At 44.8% G+C, this 19,211-nt stretch overlaps 1 protein-coding gene across 1 annotated transcript in view; it reads left to right on the top strand.

The window, feature by feature from the left end:
- Nucleotides 1–19,211, top strand: part of rev3l (REV3 like, DNA directed polymerase zeta catalytic subunit) — a 201,785-nt gene that overhangs the window by 133,119 nt on the left and 49,455 nt on the right. Inside the window, exons 18-19 of the mRNA XM_080192921.1 lie at nucleotides 1,476–1,587; nucleotides 10,721–10,836. Coding sequence (XP_080049047.1) covers nucleotides 1,476–1,587; nucleotides 10,721–10,836 — 228 coding nt within the window. The remainder of the gene's footprint in view (nucleotides 1–1,475; nucleotides 1,588–10,720; nucleotides 10,837–19,211) is intronic.

The following is a 19,211-nucleotide window of genomic DNA, read 5'->3' as shown; positions in this document are numbered from 1 at the left end:
TATGATAAATAATTAAAATAATATCATTAGCATGCATGGATACTGGAGAATACAGAAACTGTTCAATAAGCCGCACATTATCACCAGAATCAATGGCTATTATGTACTTGCGGTGCCAATGTTTTACATGTTGAGGGAGAGCAACCCATTTCTGTTCACATTTGTTTTATGAAGACAAATATTCATTCAGGTGACTAAGTGCACTTCAGTATTTACATTTACTCAATTTGCTGCTGGAATCCACTCGGGACCTCTTATGCTTTACTCATTTGAAAAATTATAGTTAAATGGAATGAATTAATTGCAGTAATTAATTCACTGCTTCTTAAATTAATCCATAATTTGGTGGTCTTGAGCCCCGCTAAACAAACCCTGTGAACGATATTATTGTACACAGGTGGCACAGTTGTTAGCACTGTGGCCTCTCAACACCAGGAACCCAGGTTCAATTCCAGCCTTGGGTCACCGTCAGTGTGGAGTTTGCACATTCTCCCCGTGTCTGCATGGGTTTCGTCCGGGTGTGGCAGTTTCCTTCCACAGTCCAAAAATGTGCAAGTTAGATTGATTGACCATACTAGATTGCCCTTTAGCAACGGGGGCTAGCAGGGTAAACACGTGTGGTTATGGAGATGGGGCCTGGGTGAGATTGTTAATCAGACTCAATGGGCCAAATGGCCTCTCCTGGCACAGTAGGAATTCTGTGATTAGAATAGCAACCTGCATTTACATGGTGCCCTTTAATGTAGAAAAATATCCAGTGACTGTATGCTATTTATGCATGAGCCAAGGTCGGACTGTACAGATGTCCACTTCAAGAACGTGAAATTGGAAAATGCAGAATCTCTTGTGATTAGCAATTCTTGAACATGGTGTCCCCATACGTGTCAATTTTTCTAATTCACCGAATTGCTGAAGTAGTCATTCTTGTGTCACTTAGTATTATAAGGACATTGCATTAATGACTAATCCTGTCCTTGCCAACATGACGACTTTCTAACTGGAATAACTGCATAGCAACCACAGATAGCAATCGTTTCTTCCGTTCCTACAATTGGACACTGAGACCAGTTTCAGTGCCCAGCTGTAAACCCACAGATGTACAGTGGGGGAGACTCCACGTTAATACTTGGATACCAGAAAATGATACCTTAATAATTTAAAAATCGGACATCGCAGATTGACTGACTTAGCTGATAAAACATTAGATTCCCTCCTGTAAAATTTTGCTCACCATCTATTTAAAGCTGCATTGTTCAATGTGCATGCTGCCTTCTAGCTGGTAATATTTTATATCGTTTCCTCTCTAAGATCATCTGGGGAAAATAAGTAAACCACGATTTCATTTTAATGAATAGCAGAGGCCTTGTTTTACACCAGATGCTCTGAGCTGATGTACTGTTTTTACAGCACCAGGTGTTACTCTGAATTTCCAGGCTTCGTTATGTTAATGGCAAAATGTTTATTCACTATTTCAGGAGTCAGGAGCAAACCCCCACTGCTCGTTCGATCTGGTGTCACAGGTCTTCAGGTTTCTTACGTGAATGACGAGAAAGAGCTATTTCAGGAACTCATTAATAACATCAGAAGGTATTTTTTATAACCATCTCAGAGCCTCCACTGTTGCCGCAACCCCCACGTTCCTAACTTAGTCATTGTGTCCTGCAATGACAATAATGAATATTTCACTTTGGGTAATAAAATCTGTTTCTTTGAAAGGGAATGAAATTGGGTGGTGTCTTAATGCTGATGGAAATAACTTTACCTGGTGGGCCCACAAAGCTAATGCTAACATACTCTAATGATTGATCTGCATTTGGCATGTGTTGCTGATTGTTGCTCAGTGATGGTATCTGTTTGTGTTAATGTTTTTGATTAATGCATGTTCTGTATAGAGAGAGAAGAAGCTACTATTCTTCACTAGGGCAATGTTCTACTCTCAACAGAAGCTGTAAAGAAATGCTAACTCTGCTTGTCTCCACAGATGCTGTCAGTCCTGCTGAGTTTATCCAGTATTTTCGATTTTAATTTCAGATTTCCAACATTGCAGTATTTTGATTGTATTGGATTTGTTAAAGACAGATTGTGCTTACCTATCTTGATTCAGTGTTTTGATACACCAGAGGTGTTTGAGGATAATGTGTTGACTTATACATGGACTTCCAAAGGGCATTTGGTGAAGTGCCATTAATTGGCTTATCAGCAAAGTTGGTCGAGTCACAGAATATAGAATTACAAAGAAACATGTAGAAGCAAGAGTGGCCATTTGGCCCTTTGAGTCTGCTCTGCCGTTCATTATGATCATGGCTGATTATTGAATTCAGTACCTTGATCCCCTGCCATTTTTCCTCATATCCCCTGGTCCCTTTAGCCCCAAAGGCTATATCTAATTCCTTCTTGAAATCATACAACATTATGGCCTCAACTAAACTCCAATGAGTATAATCCTAAATAACTTTGCCTTTCCTCATGACAGACCTGCCATCCCAGAAATCAGTGATTGATGCATAAGGACGCCAAGGTCTTGCTGAATGTCTACCTCTCTCAATTTACACCAATTCAAATAATAATCTGCCTTCCTATTGCTACCAAAGTGGATAACCTCACATTTATCCATATTACACTGCATATGCCCACACACTCAGCCTGTCCAAATCACGCTGAAGCATCCATGCATCCTCGTCACAGCTCACCCTCCCCCCCACCCCCCACCCCAATTTTGAATGATCTGCAAATTTGGAGATAATGCATTTAGTTCCTAAGTCCAAATCATTAATAATACAAACAGTTAGGGTCCTAGCCCTGATCCCTGTGTACGTACTAGTCACTGCCTGCCAATTGGTAAAAGATCCATTTACTTCAGCTCCATTTCGTGTCTACTAACCAATTTTCTATCCATTTCGACTTGTTACCTGCAATCCCATAAGAACATAAGAAATAGGAGCAGGAGTAGGCCAACTAGCCCTTCGAGCCTGCCCCGCCGTTCAATAAGATCATGGCTGATCTGTCGTGGCTCAGTTCCACATTCCCGCCCTCTCCCCATAACCCTTAATCCCCTCTGTTATCAAAAACCCATCAACCTGCGTCTTAAAAATATTTAGCGAGGTAGCCTCCACCACCTCAACGGGCAGAGAATTCCAGAGATTCACCACCCTTTGAGTGAAGAAGTTCCTCCTCAACTCTGTTCTAAACCGCCCCCCCCCCTTTATCTTGAGGCTGTGCCCCCTAGTCCTACTATCCTTTCTGAGCGGGAAGAGCCTCTCCACCTCTATCCTATCCATCCCATTCATCATCTTATACATCTCAATGAGATCTCCCCTCATTCTTCTAAACTCTAACGAGTACAAGCCTAATTTATTCAGCCTCTCCTCATAGCTCAACCCCCTCAACTCCGGCATCAGCCTAGTAAACCTCCTCTGCACTCCCTCCAAGGCCAAAATATCCTTGCGTAAGTACGGCACCCAAAACTGTGCACAGTACTCCAGCTGCGGCCTCACCAATGCCCTATACAGCCGCAGCAAGACCTCCCTACTTTTATATTCAATCCCCCTCGCGATGAAGGCCAGCATCCCATTCGCCTTCCTGACCACCTGCTGCACCTGCAGGCTGGGTTTTTGCGACTCATGCACAAGGACCCCGAGGTCCCTCTGCACCGTCGCCTGCTGCAGTTTTTCTCCACGTAAGTAATAATCCTTCCTACCATTATTCCTACCAAAGTGGACCACCTCACACTTGCCAACATTAAATTCCATTTGCCATTTCCTGGCCCATTCGCCCAGCCTATCTAGATCCTTCTGTAGACTCTCCCCACCCTCCGCACAATTTGCCTTTCCACCAATCTTGGTGTCATCAGCAAATTTCGACACCCTACACTCGGTTCCCTCCTCCAGATCATCTATATAAATGGTAAGTAGCTGAGGCCCCAGCACCGACCCCTGGGGCACTCCACTAGTCACCATCCGCCAATCCGAATAGCACCCATTGACCCCCCACTAATCCCATGCACTGTAATATTACATAGCAGTCTGTTAATGAGAGCTTTTAGAAAGTCTAAAACTACATCCACAAGTTCTCGGTCAACTCTACTAGTTACATCTTCAAAGAATTCCAGTAGATTTGACGAGCATGATTTTCCTTTTGTAAATCCATGCTGACTTTATTTGATGTCACTGTTTTCCAAATGCTGTGCCATGAAATCTTTGATAATGGACTCTAGCAACTTCTCTACTACTGGCATGAGGCTCACAGGTCTATAGGGGAGGCGATGGCCTATGGTATTATCGCTAGACTATTAATCCAGAAACTCACTAATGTTCTGGGGACCCAAGTTTGAATCCCACCAGGGCAGATGGTGGAATCTGAATTAAATTAAAAATGCCTGGAACTAAGATTTTACTGATGACCATGAATCAATTGTTGGAAAAATGCATCTGGTTCACCATTGTCCTTCAGGGAAGGAAATCTGCCGTCCTTATCTGGTCTGGCCTACATGTGACTCCAGATCCACAGCAATGTGGTTGACTCTTAAGTACCTTCGGGCAACCAGGGATAAGCAATAAATGCTGCAATGTCCCACAAATGAATAAAAAAAAGTTCCCCCTCTCTCTACCTCCCTTTTTGAATTATGGACTTATGGCTCTCTCCAATCTCTAGGAACTATTCCCGAGTCCAAAGAATTTGGAAAATTACCACAAATGAATCCACCATTTTTAGGACCAGTTCCTTAATATTCTGGGATTATCAGGCCCTGGAAATGTATCCGCCTTCAATTCCATTAATTTCCACGTAACGATTTTTCCACTAATACTAATTTCCTTCAGTCCTCACTAAAACTTACACTTCTCACAACTTCTGGTAGGTACATTGTTTATGCCTTCCTTTGAAGACAAATAGTTCCTTAGCCATTTCTTTGTAGTGGTAAATGATTGTTTCAGACTGTAGGAAGGTATAGTAAATTTGTCTGGGGTTTAGAACATAAGAAATAGGAGCAGGAGTAGGCCAACTAGCCCTTCGAGCCTGCCCCGCCATTCAGTAAGATCATGGCTGATCTGTCGTGGCTCAGTTCCACATTCCCGCCCTCTCCCCATAACCCTTAATCCCCTCTGTTATCAAAAACCCATCAACCCGCGTCTTAAAAATATTTAGCGAGGTAGCCTCCACCACTTCAACGGGCAGAGAATTCCAGAGATTCACCACCCTTTGAGTGAAGAAGTTCTTCCTCAACTCCGTTCTAAACCGCCCCCCCTTTATCTTGAGGCTGTGCCCCCTAGTCCTACTGTCCTTTCTGAGCGGGAAGAGTCTCTCCACCTCTATCCTATCCATCCCATTCATCATCTTATATGTCTCAATGAGATCTCCCCTCATTCTTCTAAACTCTAACGAGTACAAGCCTAGTTTATTCAGCCTCTCCTCATAGCTCAACCCTTTCAACTCCGGCATCAGCCTAGTAAACCTCCTCTGCACTCCCTCCAAGGCCAAAATATCCTTGCGTAAGTACGGCGCCCAAAACTGCACACAGTACTCCAGCTGCGGCCTCACCAATGCCCTATACAGCTGCAGCAAGACCTCCCTACTTTTATATTCAATCCCCCTCGCTATGAAGGCCAGCATCCCATTCGCCTTCCTGACCACCTGCTGCACCTGCAGGCTGGGTTTTTGCGACTCATGCACAAGGACCCCGAGGTCCCTCTGCACCGTCGCCTGCTGCAGTTTTTCGCCACGTGAGTAATAATCCTTCCTACCATTATTCCTACCAAAGTGGACCACCTCGCACTTGCCAACATTAAATTCCATTTGCCAGTTCCTGGCCCATTCGCTCAGCCTATCTAGATCCTTCTGTAGACTCTCCACAGCCTCCGCGCAATTTGCCTTTCCACCAATCTTGGTGTCATCAGCAAATTTCGACACCATACCCTCGGTTCCCTCCTCCAGATCATCTGTATAAATGGTGAATAGCTGAGGCCCCAGCACCGACCCCTGGGGCACTCCACTAATCACCAACCGCCAATCCGAATAGCACCCATTGACCCCCACTCTCTGCCTCCTATTTGACAACCAATCCTCTATCCACACTAACACCCTACCCCCAACTCCATGTCCCCTGACCTTCAGCAATAACCTCTTGTGAGGTACCTTGTCAAACGTCTTCTGAAAAGGCTGAAAAGGTTTGTATTGGGATAACTGCTAATGAGCTAGACTGGGTACAGAGAACAATTTCAAACTTCACAGATGTCATGAAATTTGGTGTTGTAGACTGTGAGGTGGATCATGGAATCCTTACAGTGCAGGAGGCAGCCATTCAAGTTTCTTCAACAGAGCATCCTGCCTGTTACCAATGTATTTATCCCACTAATTATCCCGCAGATTGAAAAACAGCAAATGTGATGCCACTGTTTAAAAAAGGAAGTAGGCAAAAGGCAGGTAACTATAGGCCGGTTAGCTTAACTTCTGTAGTGGGGAAGATCCTTGAATCTATCATCAAGGAAGAAATAGCGAGATATCTGAATATAAGTTGTCTCATTGGTAAGACGCAGCATGGGTCCATGAAGGACAGGTCGTGTTTGACTAATTTGGGGGAATTCTTTGAGAACGTTACATGTGCAGTGGACAATGGGAAACCTGTGGATGTGGTGTATCTGGATTTCCAAAAGGCATTTGACCAAAGATTGCTACATAAGATAAAAGTGCACAGTGTTACGGCTAATGTATTAGCACTGATAAAGGATTGGTTAACTAACAGAAGGCAAAGAGTGGAGGTAAATGGATGTTTTTTCTGGTTGGTGATCAGTGACTAGTGGTATGCCTTAAGGATCACGATTTACAAAGATGATTTGGCATCTGGGACCAAGTGTAGTGTGTCAAAATTCACAGATGACACTAAGATGGGTGGAGGAGCAAAGTGTGCAGAGGACGCTGAAAGCCTGCAAAGGGATATAGATAGTGGGCGAGGGTTTGGCAGATGGAGTATAATGGTAAATGTGAGGTCATCCATTTTGGTAGGAATAACAGCAAAATGGACTATTATTTAAATGGTAAAAATTGCAGCATGCTGCTGTGCAGAGGGACCTGGGTGTCCTTTGCAGGAATCTCAAGGAGTTGGTTTGCAGGTACAGCAGGTAATTAAGAAGGCAAATGGAATTTTGTCCTTCATCGCTAGAGAGATGGAGTTAAAAACAGCGAGATTATGTTGCAGGTGTATAAGATGCTGGTGAGGCCACACCTGGAGTACTGTGTATAGTTTTGGTCTCACTTGAGAAAGGATATACTGGCACTGGAGAGGGTGCAGAGGAGATTCACTAGGTTGATTCTGGAGTTGAGAGGGTTGGCTTATGAGGAGAGAAGTCAAGGAATTCAGGGTTCTGGTGAGTGGGTGGGTAAGTGGATCCAGTTCCATAACAATCAGCCATGATCTTATTGAATGGCGGAGCAGGCTCGAGGGGCCAGATAATCTACTCCTGCTCCTAGTTCTTATGTTCTTATGTTCTAATCCCCCTAACCATACATCTTTGGACACTAAGGAGCACTTTAGCATGGCCAATCCACCTAACCTGCACACCCTTAGATTTTGGATCTTTGGACTGTGGTAAACTTTGAGGACTTTGGCTGGCAGAATGTGTGAACACTTGGCAGAGCAAACTTAATGCAGAGAAATTTGCATTTTGGTAGGAAGGACGAGGAGAGTAAAAGTGTGATTCTGAACTGAGCGCAGTGGCTTTATGTGATCAACTCATCGTGGTGGTGTAAATTGAGAAACAGATTGAAAAGGCAAATGTATTCCTCGGCTTTTTAAATAAAGACTAGGATATAAAAGCAAGGAAATGAGGATGAATTGCCCAGTTCTGGGCACTGCCCTTGAAGGGAGTCAAGGCATTAGCAAAGATGCAGAAAAGATTCACAAAATTGGTTTCTTGATGAATTGGAGAAGCTGAGGTTGTTCTCCTTGCAGAAGAGAAAATTAAAAGATTTGATAGAAAATTTTGAACATGAGATGTCGAGACAGAATAGGTAGAGAGACTATTTTTAGCAGAGGGTTTGAGAACCACAAGGCACACATTTTAAGGTGATTGACCATAAAACCAAAGGAAACATAAATTATGCAGCACGTGGTTAGGTCTGGGGGAGACTGCCTGAGTGTGCGATGGAAGCAGATTCTTTCAAGTCTTTCAAAAGGGAATTGGATAACTACATGAAGATGAATGTGTGGGGCTGTTGTAGAGAGGTAACATGAGCTTGGACATGATGGGCCAAATGGCCACTTTCTGCGCTATTATGATTCTATTTTCAGTATTTCATGGGCTGTGCTCACCAGTGGCTATGGACCAAATGTTGGGCTGAAAAGATGGGTTCTGAAAGAGTTGATAGAGGGGACAGGAGTTCCTGAGAAGCGGGGCTGTTGTGGAATGAATGGAAAGGGAGGTGCATAAATGACCAGGTAGATAACAAAGGGCATGAGAGTTGACATTAGAGTGATGTAAGCTGCAACTCCTTAAAGAGAGACCATAAATGAATTTAAAGACCAGATTTCAATGGTGAAGCTTTTTAAAAGAAAATTAAGACTTGCATTCATGCCTATGGGAGTTTACAACCAACGAAATACTTCTTGAAGTGTTGTCGCTGTTGTTGTGACATATGTGGCCCCCCAAGTGTTTCCTTTGCTAATTCCTTTTTACCAGGAACTGTCGAGGACTAGTACAAAGAACAAAGAACAACCCAGCATGGGAAACAGGCCCTTCGGCCCAACAAGCCCACGCCGCCGCATCACCCTACACCTATTCTACCCTGCGTGTCTACGAATAGAACCCCTGACTTAGCCAGATTCAGGGGAGAATAGTGTCAATTTGGTAAAACCAATCAGCCTAAGAGCACATCTTTGGGGTGTGGGAGGAAACCGGAGCGCTCGGAGGAAACCCACGCATCCACAGGGAGAATGCACAAACTCCCACAGACACAGGCCCAAATCCATGTATCTGCACAGCTAGCAGTGCTAGTCACCGAGCTGTTGCGGCGCCCTTCTACCGGTCCAGGATCAAGCACACACACCGACACGAAGTACTAGGCCACTCCTGGAACCTCCAAGAGTAGCCCACGCACGACCCACCGTGTGCATGCCCCTCGTTTGACAACGAGGTGGACCTCCACCTGCGGAATAAAAGACAAAAACGTTAATCACAAGCCTGCCTTTCCGGTGTCTCCCGAGGTTCTAACCCTTATTTAATAACCCCTACCATAACCCTCCATCCTCGTTTCACTCATGTGCCTATCTAACTGAACCTTAAACGAGTCCAATGTTCCCGCCTCCACCACCCTACTCGGTAGCGCGTTCCATACCCCTACAACTCTCTGCGTAAAGAGCCTTCCTCTCATATCCAAATTATATCTCTCCCCCCTCACCCTTAAATCATGTCCTCTTGTATTTGTAACCAATCTAGGGAGCAGTCTCTCACTATTGACTCTGTCTATTCCCTTCAGTATCTTATATAGTACTTGAACAATTTTCCACAAACCTTAATCTCCATGTTCCCTCAGAATTCATTGAAGGGCGTTCTATTGAACTTTTGAAATTAATGTGACTGTTGCCTGCATTCGTTGTGTACCTCCTGTGAAAATCCCTTGGTGGAAGACTACAGAGGGAAATGTTATCAAGTACCAAGCTAATTTGCAAACTCCCAAGCAGCCATGTGATAATGACCAGATAATTGTTTGTATGATGTTAGTTGAAGGATCGATATCAGCCAACAAACTGGGGATTAACTCCCAGGCTCCCCTTCTAAATAGATCTATCATTTACAGCCACCAAGTAGGCTGTATCGTTTTAACGTCTTATCTGAAAGATGGCATCGCCAACCCTTCAGCACTCCCTCAGTACTGTTCTGGACTGTCAGCCTTGGTTTTTGTGCTCAAACCCTGGAGTGGGACTTGAATCTGGAAGCTTATGACTCAGGAGAGTATGCCAACAACTGAGCCACAGATGATGCATTTTATAGCAATTAGCACTGTGAATATATGTCGACAGCAAACATTGATGGGCTGAGATGGATGGTGTTACAATAATGGAAGTTGGCAATATTTGGTGACAGAGTAAGATATGGGATCAGAGACTCAATTTGCAGAATGGTAAGCCACTGAGATTGTGAAAAGTTGAGTTTAGCCTGAGACAGTGACCGGGGAAGGAGATTGAATTGGTGACGAGGGCTGGCGGATTTGTGGTAGTTCTGAAGGTGGCTGAGGAAATTGCAGCTCCTCTATGTTTGGATGTTGGATGAAGAAACAGACAGGCATGGGGTCAAGAGAAGCAGTGGAGAGCTGAAGCTGTTAATCATCAGTGTGTGCATTGAGACTGGCATCATGTCATTGGGAGATATCATTGTGGGTGAAGAATAGGGAGACGTTGTAACCTTGATAAGAACTCTGCAGCTAGCTACGTGAGGAGAGATGAAAATAGAAGACATTGCTGCAAATGCTCTTCTCCCTTTTACTAGTGCTTTCATGTGTTCTTTGAAAGAACTGAGGGAGGGTATGCACATGTGCACACATCGTGTACAGACAAGGTGTCAGGGTGAATGCAAGGGTAAGGCACCAAGAACACCTGAGAAAGTGTCTTTGAAATGTTCTCACTGTGCAAATTCTGGCTTTCCAAATGATTTGTGCTTCTCGTATTTTAATCTTTCTGCACAATGAAACTGAATGGATAGTTAATTAAATAATCATATTGAACTTGTGTTAGGTACGATCCTGATATCCTGCTGGGATATGAAGTCCAGATGCATTCTTGGGGCTACCTTTTTCACCGAGCTGCTGCGTTAGAATTTGATCTTTGTCGAATGATCTCCCGCATTCCAGGTAACACTGATTTAAAATTGGCAAATACACCTTGAGAAAAAAGAAGCCAAGACATTAAATACTGAAGGAGGGATACCTGTGAATAAGTTGCCTTGCATAAAAGAACAGAATTTGCAACATAGAAACATGCCCTTTAGCCAAACAGATCTGTCAGTATTTCTGCTCCACACAAGTCTCCTCCAACTAATCCTGTCAGTAGACCATTCTATTCCCCTCTCCCTCATACTTGCCTTACTTGTTTTAATCATTTCAGCACAATGGCATTTTTGACGTTTAGTTTGCCACTGGGAGACCAGAACAGACTTGCTGAAGGGAGAGAGAAATTAAAGTGATGGTTGGGGTGGAATTGAGATTCATAGGAAGTGTAGAAGATAGCGAGTCAGTTTACAGAATGATTCATGATTTTTATTTTGCTATCAAAAGTACTGAGGTGAATCACCTATGTTTTCAGCAATTAAATGTAGCTAGCAGATTGTCTGCAATTTTGCCAAAGGTATCTGTAGTGTTCAGTGGTTTGATTGAGATGTCTGCAAACCTGACTGAGCACTCCTTAAAATGAGGTGATGCTTTACTGTGCAGGATGGTGTACACATTTTACCACACATTCAGGCAGAGACTCTTCCAAGAGTCAAACCAATGAATTCTTATTCAACAGCCTGCATATCTTTGCAAAACGGTTCCAGTCAAAGCATGTGTTACACTTAAATGGCTCGAAGCGTATTTCCGCAATTTGAATATTGTTTAAAAGGTATGTGACCGTGATAGGGTAATGTTGATGAGAGTGCTTGAGATCACTTTGTCTGTAACTCTTACCCTAGAGCTGGTTGGGCTTAGACTCTGAGTCTATGGATGCATTGCTAATCATCAGTGTGTGCATTGAGACTGGCATCATGTCATTGGGAGATATCATTGTGGGTGAAGAATAGGGAGACGTTGTAACCTTGATAAGAACTTTGAACTTAACATGGCAAGTTCAATTTGGACTGTCAAGTTTGTGTTTTTTCCATGAGGAAACATTTCCTAATTCATTCAGAGTGAGCTACTAGGGCTTAGGTTCAAAGGGCTTTGGAGAAAAGGGCCAGGTAAGTTTGCGTTGCATTCGTTCAATATTACTACAGGGAATAATGGAGAGGCATGTGATGTGCTGTTGCTGTATGATGTGGGAGCTGGTGGACCCCAGGGTCCTTCCATGTGACCATGTCTGCAGTAAGCGCTGGTTGCTGGAGGAGCTCCAGCTCAAAGTAGATGAGCTGGCCTCTGAGCTACAGACACTGAGGCTCATCAGGGGGAGGGAGGGTGCCATTGATAATGGGGTGCAAGAGACATCCACCCCCCTAGACTGGCTAACTCTAAGGGTCAGGAACAGGAGGGGGCTGCAGAGAGGAAGGAGGGTGGGGACCGGAGGAAGGAGGGTGGGGACCGGATGCCTCAGCGCCTCAATCTGCATAACAGGTTTGAAGTTCTTGCGTCCAGTGTGGACGAGAACGAGGGCGGTGAGCTTGGTGAGCAAACTGCACCCGGTACAGTGATGCAGTCACAGGTCATAGGCAAAGAGAAGGTGAAAAGGAACGTAGTTGTAATTGGGGATAGTGTGGTTAAGGGAATTGACACTGTCCTTTGTCACAATGACAAAGTGCACAGAAGGTTGTGTTGCCTGCCTGGTGCTCGGGTCCAGGATGTCGCATCTGGGCTGCAGAGGAACGTGGAGTGGGAGGGTGAGAATCCGGTCGTTGTAGTCCATGTGGGTGCCAACGACGTAGGCAAAATGAGAACTGAGGATCTGGGGAGGGAGTTTGAAAAGCTGGGAATGGAATTAAAAAGTAGAACCGACAAGGTGGTTATCTCCGGACTACTGCCTGAACCAAGTGCAGACGGGTGTAGGGTTGATAAGATTAAGGAAATGAATGGGTGGCTCAGGGATTGGTGTGGGAGGAATGGGTTTGAAGTTATGGGGCATTGGCATCAGTATTGGGGTAGGTGGGACCTGTTCAGGTGGGATGGGGTTGGTCTGAACCGTGCTGGGACCAGAGTCCTGGCGAATCGTGTAAATAGGACTGTAGTTAGGGCTTTAAACTAATTGGAGGGGGGAGGGTATGAGGGTAGGTGACATTACGGGGCCTAAAGTAAAGGAGAGGGTGCAGGTAAGGGAGGAGGCCAAGGATGTCCCAATAATAAATGGAGTAGGGGGCGTGAGTATGGTTGGTGACATTCTGGCAAATAGGGTACAGGTGAAGGCTGGGATGAAGGCACTTTATCTGAATGCACGAAGCATTCGGAATAAAGTGGATGAGCTGGTGGCGCAGATCGGCACAAATGGATATGATCTGGTGGCCATTACAGAGACGTGGCTGCAAGGTGACAGGGACTGGGAGCTGAATGTTCAGGGGTATCAAGTGTTTAGGAAGGAGGAAAAAGGGGGGGGGACATAGCTCTGCTGATTAAGGATAGCATCAGGGTGGTAGTAAGGGATGATATAGGAACCAAAGAGCAGAACGTGGAATTGTTGTGGGTGGAGATTAGGAACAGCAAAGGAAGGAAGACGCTGGTGGGTGTCGTTTATAGGCCCCCGAAAAATGATCTGAAGGTGGGGCGGGCTGTTAACGTGCAAATAAATGCAGCGTGCAGGAATGGAACGGCGATAATTATGGGGGATTTCAATCTACATATTGATTGGTCGACTCATGTTGGACGCGGTGGGCTTGAGGAGGAGTTCATGGAATGCTGCCGGGATAGTTTCCTCGAACAGTGTGTGTTGGAGCCGACGAGGGAGCGAGCTATCTTGGATCTGGTGTTATGTAATGAGGCGGGTAGAATTAGGGACCTTGTGGTGAAGGATCCTCTTGGCAAGAGTGATCATTGTATGGTGGAGTTTCTGATGCAGATGGAGGAGGAGAAAGTGGGTATCCCGGACATGTGTCCTTTGTTTGAACAGAGGGGAGTATGGTAGGATGAGAGAGGAATTGGCGAATGTTGATTGGGGGAGTGTGTTGGATGGTAGGTCTGCTGAGGAACAGTGGAGGATCTTTAAGGAGATCTTTCTTGGTGCTCAGCAGAAATTTATTCCGATGGTTAAAAAGGATCGTAGGAGGAGAGGTAATCAGCCATGGATAACGAAGGAGGTGAAGGAAAATGTTAAATTAAAAGCGGAGGCGTTTAGAGTAGCTAAGAGTAGTGGGCAAGAAGAGGATTGGGAGAGGTTTAAATGTCAACAAAGAATGACAGAGAAGTTGATAAAGAAGGGTAGGATAAACTATGAAGCTGGGCTAGCGCTTAATATAAAAAAGGATAGCAAGAGTTTTTATAAATACATAAAAAGGAAGAGGCTGGCTAGGGTGAACGTTGGACCCTTAGAGGATGAGAGGGGGGACTTAGTGGTAGGGGATGAGGAAATGGCTGAGGCCCTGAATAACTTTTTTGTTTCGGTCTTCACGGAGAAGGACGTGAATAATTTGCTAGGTGTTAGCAATGGAAAGATGGTAGGAGTGGAGAGCCTGAATGAAATTATTGTTATAGAGAGGCAGTGCTCGACAGACTGGAGGGACTGATTGTGGACAAGTCCCCAGGACTGGATGGAATGCATCCAAGGGTTCTGAAGGAAATGGCGGAGGTGATAGTGGATGCCTTGGTGATTATTTTCCAAATGTCGCTGGATTCCGGGGAAGTGCCGGAAGATTGGAAAACGGCTAATGTTACGCCGTTGTTTAAGAAGGGTGGCAGGCAAAAGGCGGGGAATTATAGGCCGGTTAGTTTAACGTCAGTTGTAGGAAAAATGTTAGAATCCGTGATCAAGGAGAAAATAGCGAGACATCTTGAGGAGAATTGTTTGGTAGAGCAGATGCAGCACGGTTTCGTTAAGGGGAAGTCGTGTCTGACGAATTTATTGGAGTTTTATGAGGATGTGTCTAGGACGGTGGATAGAGGAGAGCCAGTGGATGTGGTCTTTCTTGATTTTCAGAAGGCGTTTGACAAGGTGCCTCACAAGAGGTTATTACAGAAGGTCAGGGGGCATGGGGTTGGGGGTAGGGTGTTAGCGTGGATAGAGGATTGGCTGTCAAATAGGAGGCAGAGAGTGGGGGTCAATGGGTGCTATTCGGATTGGCGGTTGGTGACTAGTGGAGTGCCCCAGGGGTCAATGCTGGGGCCTCAGCTATTCACCATTTATATAGATGATCTGGAGGAGGGAACCGAGTGTATGGTGTCGAAATTTGCTGATGACACCAAGATTGGTGGAACGGCAAATTGTGCAGAGGGTGTGCAGAAGGATCTAGATAGGCTGGGCGAATGGGCCAGGAACTGGCAAATGGAATTTAATGTTGGCAAATGTGAGGTTGTCCACTTTGGTAGGAATAATGGTAGGAAGGACTATTACTTACGTGGCGAAAAACTGCAGCATGCGACGGTGCAGAGGGACCTCGGGGTCCTTGTGCATGAGTCGCAAAAACCCAGCCTGCAGGTGCAGCAGGTGGTCAGGGAGGCGAATGGGATGCTGGCCTTCATAGCGAGGGGGATTGAATATAAAAGCAGGGAGGTCTTGCTGCAGCTGTATAGGGCACTGGTGAGGCCACAGCTGGAGTACTGTGTGCAGTTTTGGTCGCCGCACTTACGCAAGGATATTTTGGCCTTGGAGGGAGTGCAGAGGAGGTTTACAAGGCTGATTCCGGAGTTGAGGGGGTTGAACTGTGAGGAGAGGCTGAATAAACTAGGCTTGTACTCGTTAGAATTTAGAAGAATGAGGGGAGATCTCATTGAGACGTATAAGACGTTGAATGGGGTGGAGAGACTCTTCCCGCTCAAAGGACAGTAGGACCGGAGGGCACAGCCTAAAGATAAAGGGGGGGGCAGTTTAGAATGGAGTTGAGGAAGAACTTCTTCACTCAAAGGTTGGTGAATCTCTGGAATTCTCTGCCCGTTGAAGTGGTGGAGGCTGTCTCGCTCAATATATTTAAGACGCGGGTTGATAGGTTTTTGATAGGCAAGGGGATTAAGGGTTATGGGGAGAGGGCGGGAATGTGGAACTGAGCCACGTCATATCAGCCATGATCTTATTGAATGGTGGGGCAGGCTCGAGGGGCTAGATGGCCTACTCCTATTTCTTATGTTCTTATTTTCATTAAATTGAACTTTAACCAACAAACTCATTTATAACCGATTGATTTAATAATGTGCCAAATTGACATGTAGAAGCCAGTTGCCGCAATGCTGGCATATATTATTTGATGGGTTCGCCAATTCCCTGGGACTTCTAGCAGAATAAGAACATAAGAAATAGGAGCAGGAGTAGGCCATCTAGCCCCTCGAGCCTGCCCCGCCATTCAATAAGATCATGGCTGATCTGAAAGTGGTTCAGTTCCACTTACCTGCTTGCTCCCCATAACGCATATCGTTGGATCATCATACTTTTCCTTGGTCCTAAGAATCTTTCAAGAGCAGTTACTGCTGTATTAAACGTAAATGTACTTTCTATAGCTGCTTAAATATTTGCTGGCTTTCTGCTCTAAGACAATGTGCGAGTATCACTGATACATCCAAGCTGTCCATTGTTGTAGTAAGCAATCGGTATTGCTCCCAGGACATGGGGGGGCCTCCTGGTTCTGGAGTTGGTAAAGTTGAACTTTTCTCAACTATTCCTACCCTCACTTTTTGTAATATATTCACCATCTTGTTTCTATGCCTTTATATATCTGTCTTATCTCAGTGCAGAGATGAAATTAGTTCTAAATCTACAGTAGGTTTATTTATAGTATTTAAAGTACCTCAGCAAATACAGGATTTTTTTCACATGCTCTCAGCCAAGATTCTAGAAACGCCTGGATGGTGGCAGTCACTTAATACTCTACCTCCATCTACAGGTTTAAGCAATCAAGTGCCATGCATAGAGATTAGTGAACAGACTAGCATAACCAAACACAGATCAATCAAACTATTGAACAGTACGGTATCAAGTATTGCAAAATGGTATTGTAGAAGCAGAAATGTACCAGCTGTAAAAGTTGACACGGTAAGGGGGACCATTTGAAGTTTAGTGATCACAGTTTTTGAGCATCTGAGCTGATCTTGTCCATTGCTGTTCATTGCATGGGTGGAGTCTAATGTAGGTGACATTGTCTCACCCATGTTATCCCTATTTGGGAAGGCCTGCTGCATTAACTAGCTATTGGGCACTAAACTAGGCCTTCCCTCAGATCAAGGACCTCAAGGGCAGAAGTCTTGCCCATTGACAGCAGCCAGCAAATAGGAGGCTGGCAGTTCTGTGTTACTCGGCAGTACAATGTTATATGCAATCCTGAAAGTTGGGCCATTTGGCTCATCAATCTGCCTGATCTTGCAGCATTACACATTTAAACTGACAGGGCATTTGTACATTTCAGCACACCATACCTTCTATCCATATTGATCACCAGTTGATTACTGCCAGGGGGGTGTTGGCAGTAATAGAAGGAGGTGACTGTCCCCTGCCCTTGATCAGATCTTTGAACAAGCCCACTCCAGAGGTCTGCCAGCAACACCAACAGGAATCCACTGCTGCTGCTGCATAAATACCAGGCACTGGCCTTCCTGTCCCAGACTTGCATAGAAACATAGATGATAGGAGCAGGGGGAGGCCATTTGGCCCTTTTGAGCCTGCTCTGCTGTTCATCATGATCATGGCTGATCATCCAACTCAATAGCCTAATCCTGCTTTCTCCTCATAACCTTTGATCACATTTACCACAAGTGCTTTATCCAGTCACTTCTTGAATACATTCAATGTTTTGGCATCAACTACTTCCTGTGGTAATGAATTCCGCAGGCTCACCACTCTTTGGGTGAAGAAATATCTCCTCACCTCCATTCTAAATGGTCTACCCTGAATCCTCAGACTGTGACCCTTGGTTCTGGACTCCCCCACCATTGGGAACATCCTCCCCGCATCAACACTATCTAGTCTGTTAGAGGCTTAATCAAGGCAAAGGGGTCCCCACCTGCTACCTTTCTGCCCCACCTCCAAACTTACCTCAGAGAAGGGCATTAAATTCCACTCTCTGCTTCTCCATCTTATTCCCATTATCTGGCTGATAGCCCAACTTCTAGACCTGGCCCTGTGCAGGGTAACCACCCTCCACCTGCAGAAGTTACAACAAATTGAATGTGTTTAAAATTTCCATTACTTGAAAGGGAATAATGAATTACAGATGTTTAAATTTATCCAAATAAGTTGAAATATTTACATGAGCTTTAAAGTAAAATTGCTTATTTTGATTTCTCATTTATGATCGAGACCTAGTTAAATTATATCAAATCCATTTGTACTTAAAATGCTTAATCAGGCGTGGATAAGTATATAAATTATCATTGCTACACAGAATACAAAGAACAAAGAAAATTACAGTACAGGAACAGGTCCTTCGGCCCTTCAAGCCTGCACTGACTATGCTGCCCGACATAACTAAAGCACCCTACCCTTCCGGAGACCATATCCCTCTATTCATGTACTTGTCAAGATGCCCCTTAAAAGTCACCATCATATCTGCTTCCACTACTCCCCGGCAATAAGTTCCAGGCACCCACTACACTCTGTAAAGAATCTGCTTTGTGCATCTCCTTTAAGCCTATGCCCCCTAGTAATTGATGCTTCCACCCTGGGAAAAAGCTTCTGACTATCCACTCTGTCAGTGCCTCTCATATTCTTGTAGACTACTATCAGGTCTCCCCTCAACCTCTGTTGCTGCAGTGAGAACAAACCAAGTTTCTCCAATCTCTCCTCATAGCTAATGCCCTCCATACCAGGGAACATCCTGGTAAATCTTTTCTGTACCGTCTCCAATGTCTCCACATCCTTCTGGTAGTGTGGCAACCAGAATTGAATACTATACTCCAAGTGCGGCCTAACTAAGGTTCTATCAAGCTGCAACATGACTTGCCAATTTTTAAACTCAGTACCCCAGCCGATGAAGGCAAGCGTGCCATATGCCTTCTTGACTATCTTCTCTACCTGCATTGCCACTTTCAGTGACCTGTATACCTGTACACCCAGATCACTTTGCCTATCAATACTCTTTAGGGCTCTGCCATTTATTGTGTATTTTTATCTGTATTCGACCTTCCAAAATTCATTTCCTCACATTTGTCCTGATCTAAACTCTATCTGCCATCTCTCCACCCAAGTCTCCAACTGATCTATATCCTGCTGTATCCTCTGATGGTCCTCAACGCTTTCCGCAAATCCACCAACCTTTCTGTCGTCTGCAAACTTACTAATCAATCCAGTTATATTTTCCTCCAAATCATTCATATATTGTATATACAATATAATATATGTATTACAGCTAAAGTCCCAGCGCTGATCCCTGAGGAATACCACTTGTCAAGCCCTTCATTCAGAAACGCACCCTTCC

Source organism: Carcharhinus amblyrhynchos, chromosome 7 (assembly GCF_965287045.1).
Source record: "Carcharhinus amblyrhynchos chromosome 7, sCarAmb.v2.hapA, whole genome shotgun sequence".
Lineage (NCBI taxonomy): Eukaryota > Metazoa > Chordata > Chondrichthyes > Carcharhiniformes > Carcharhinidae > Carcharhinus > Carcharhinus amblyrhynchos.
Note: the sequence above shows the minus strand (reverse complement) of the source record. Positions and strands in the feature narration are given on the sequence as shown.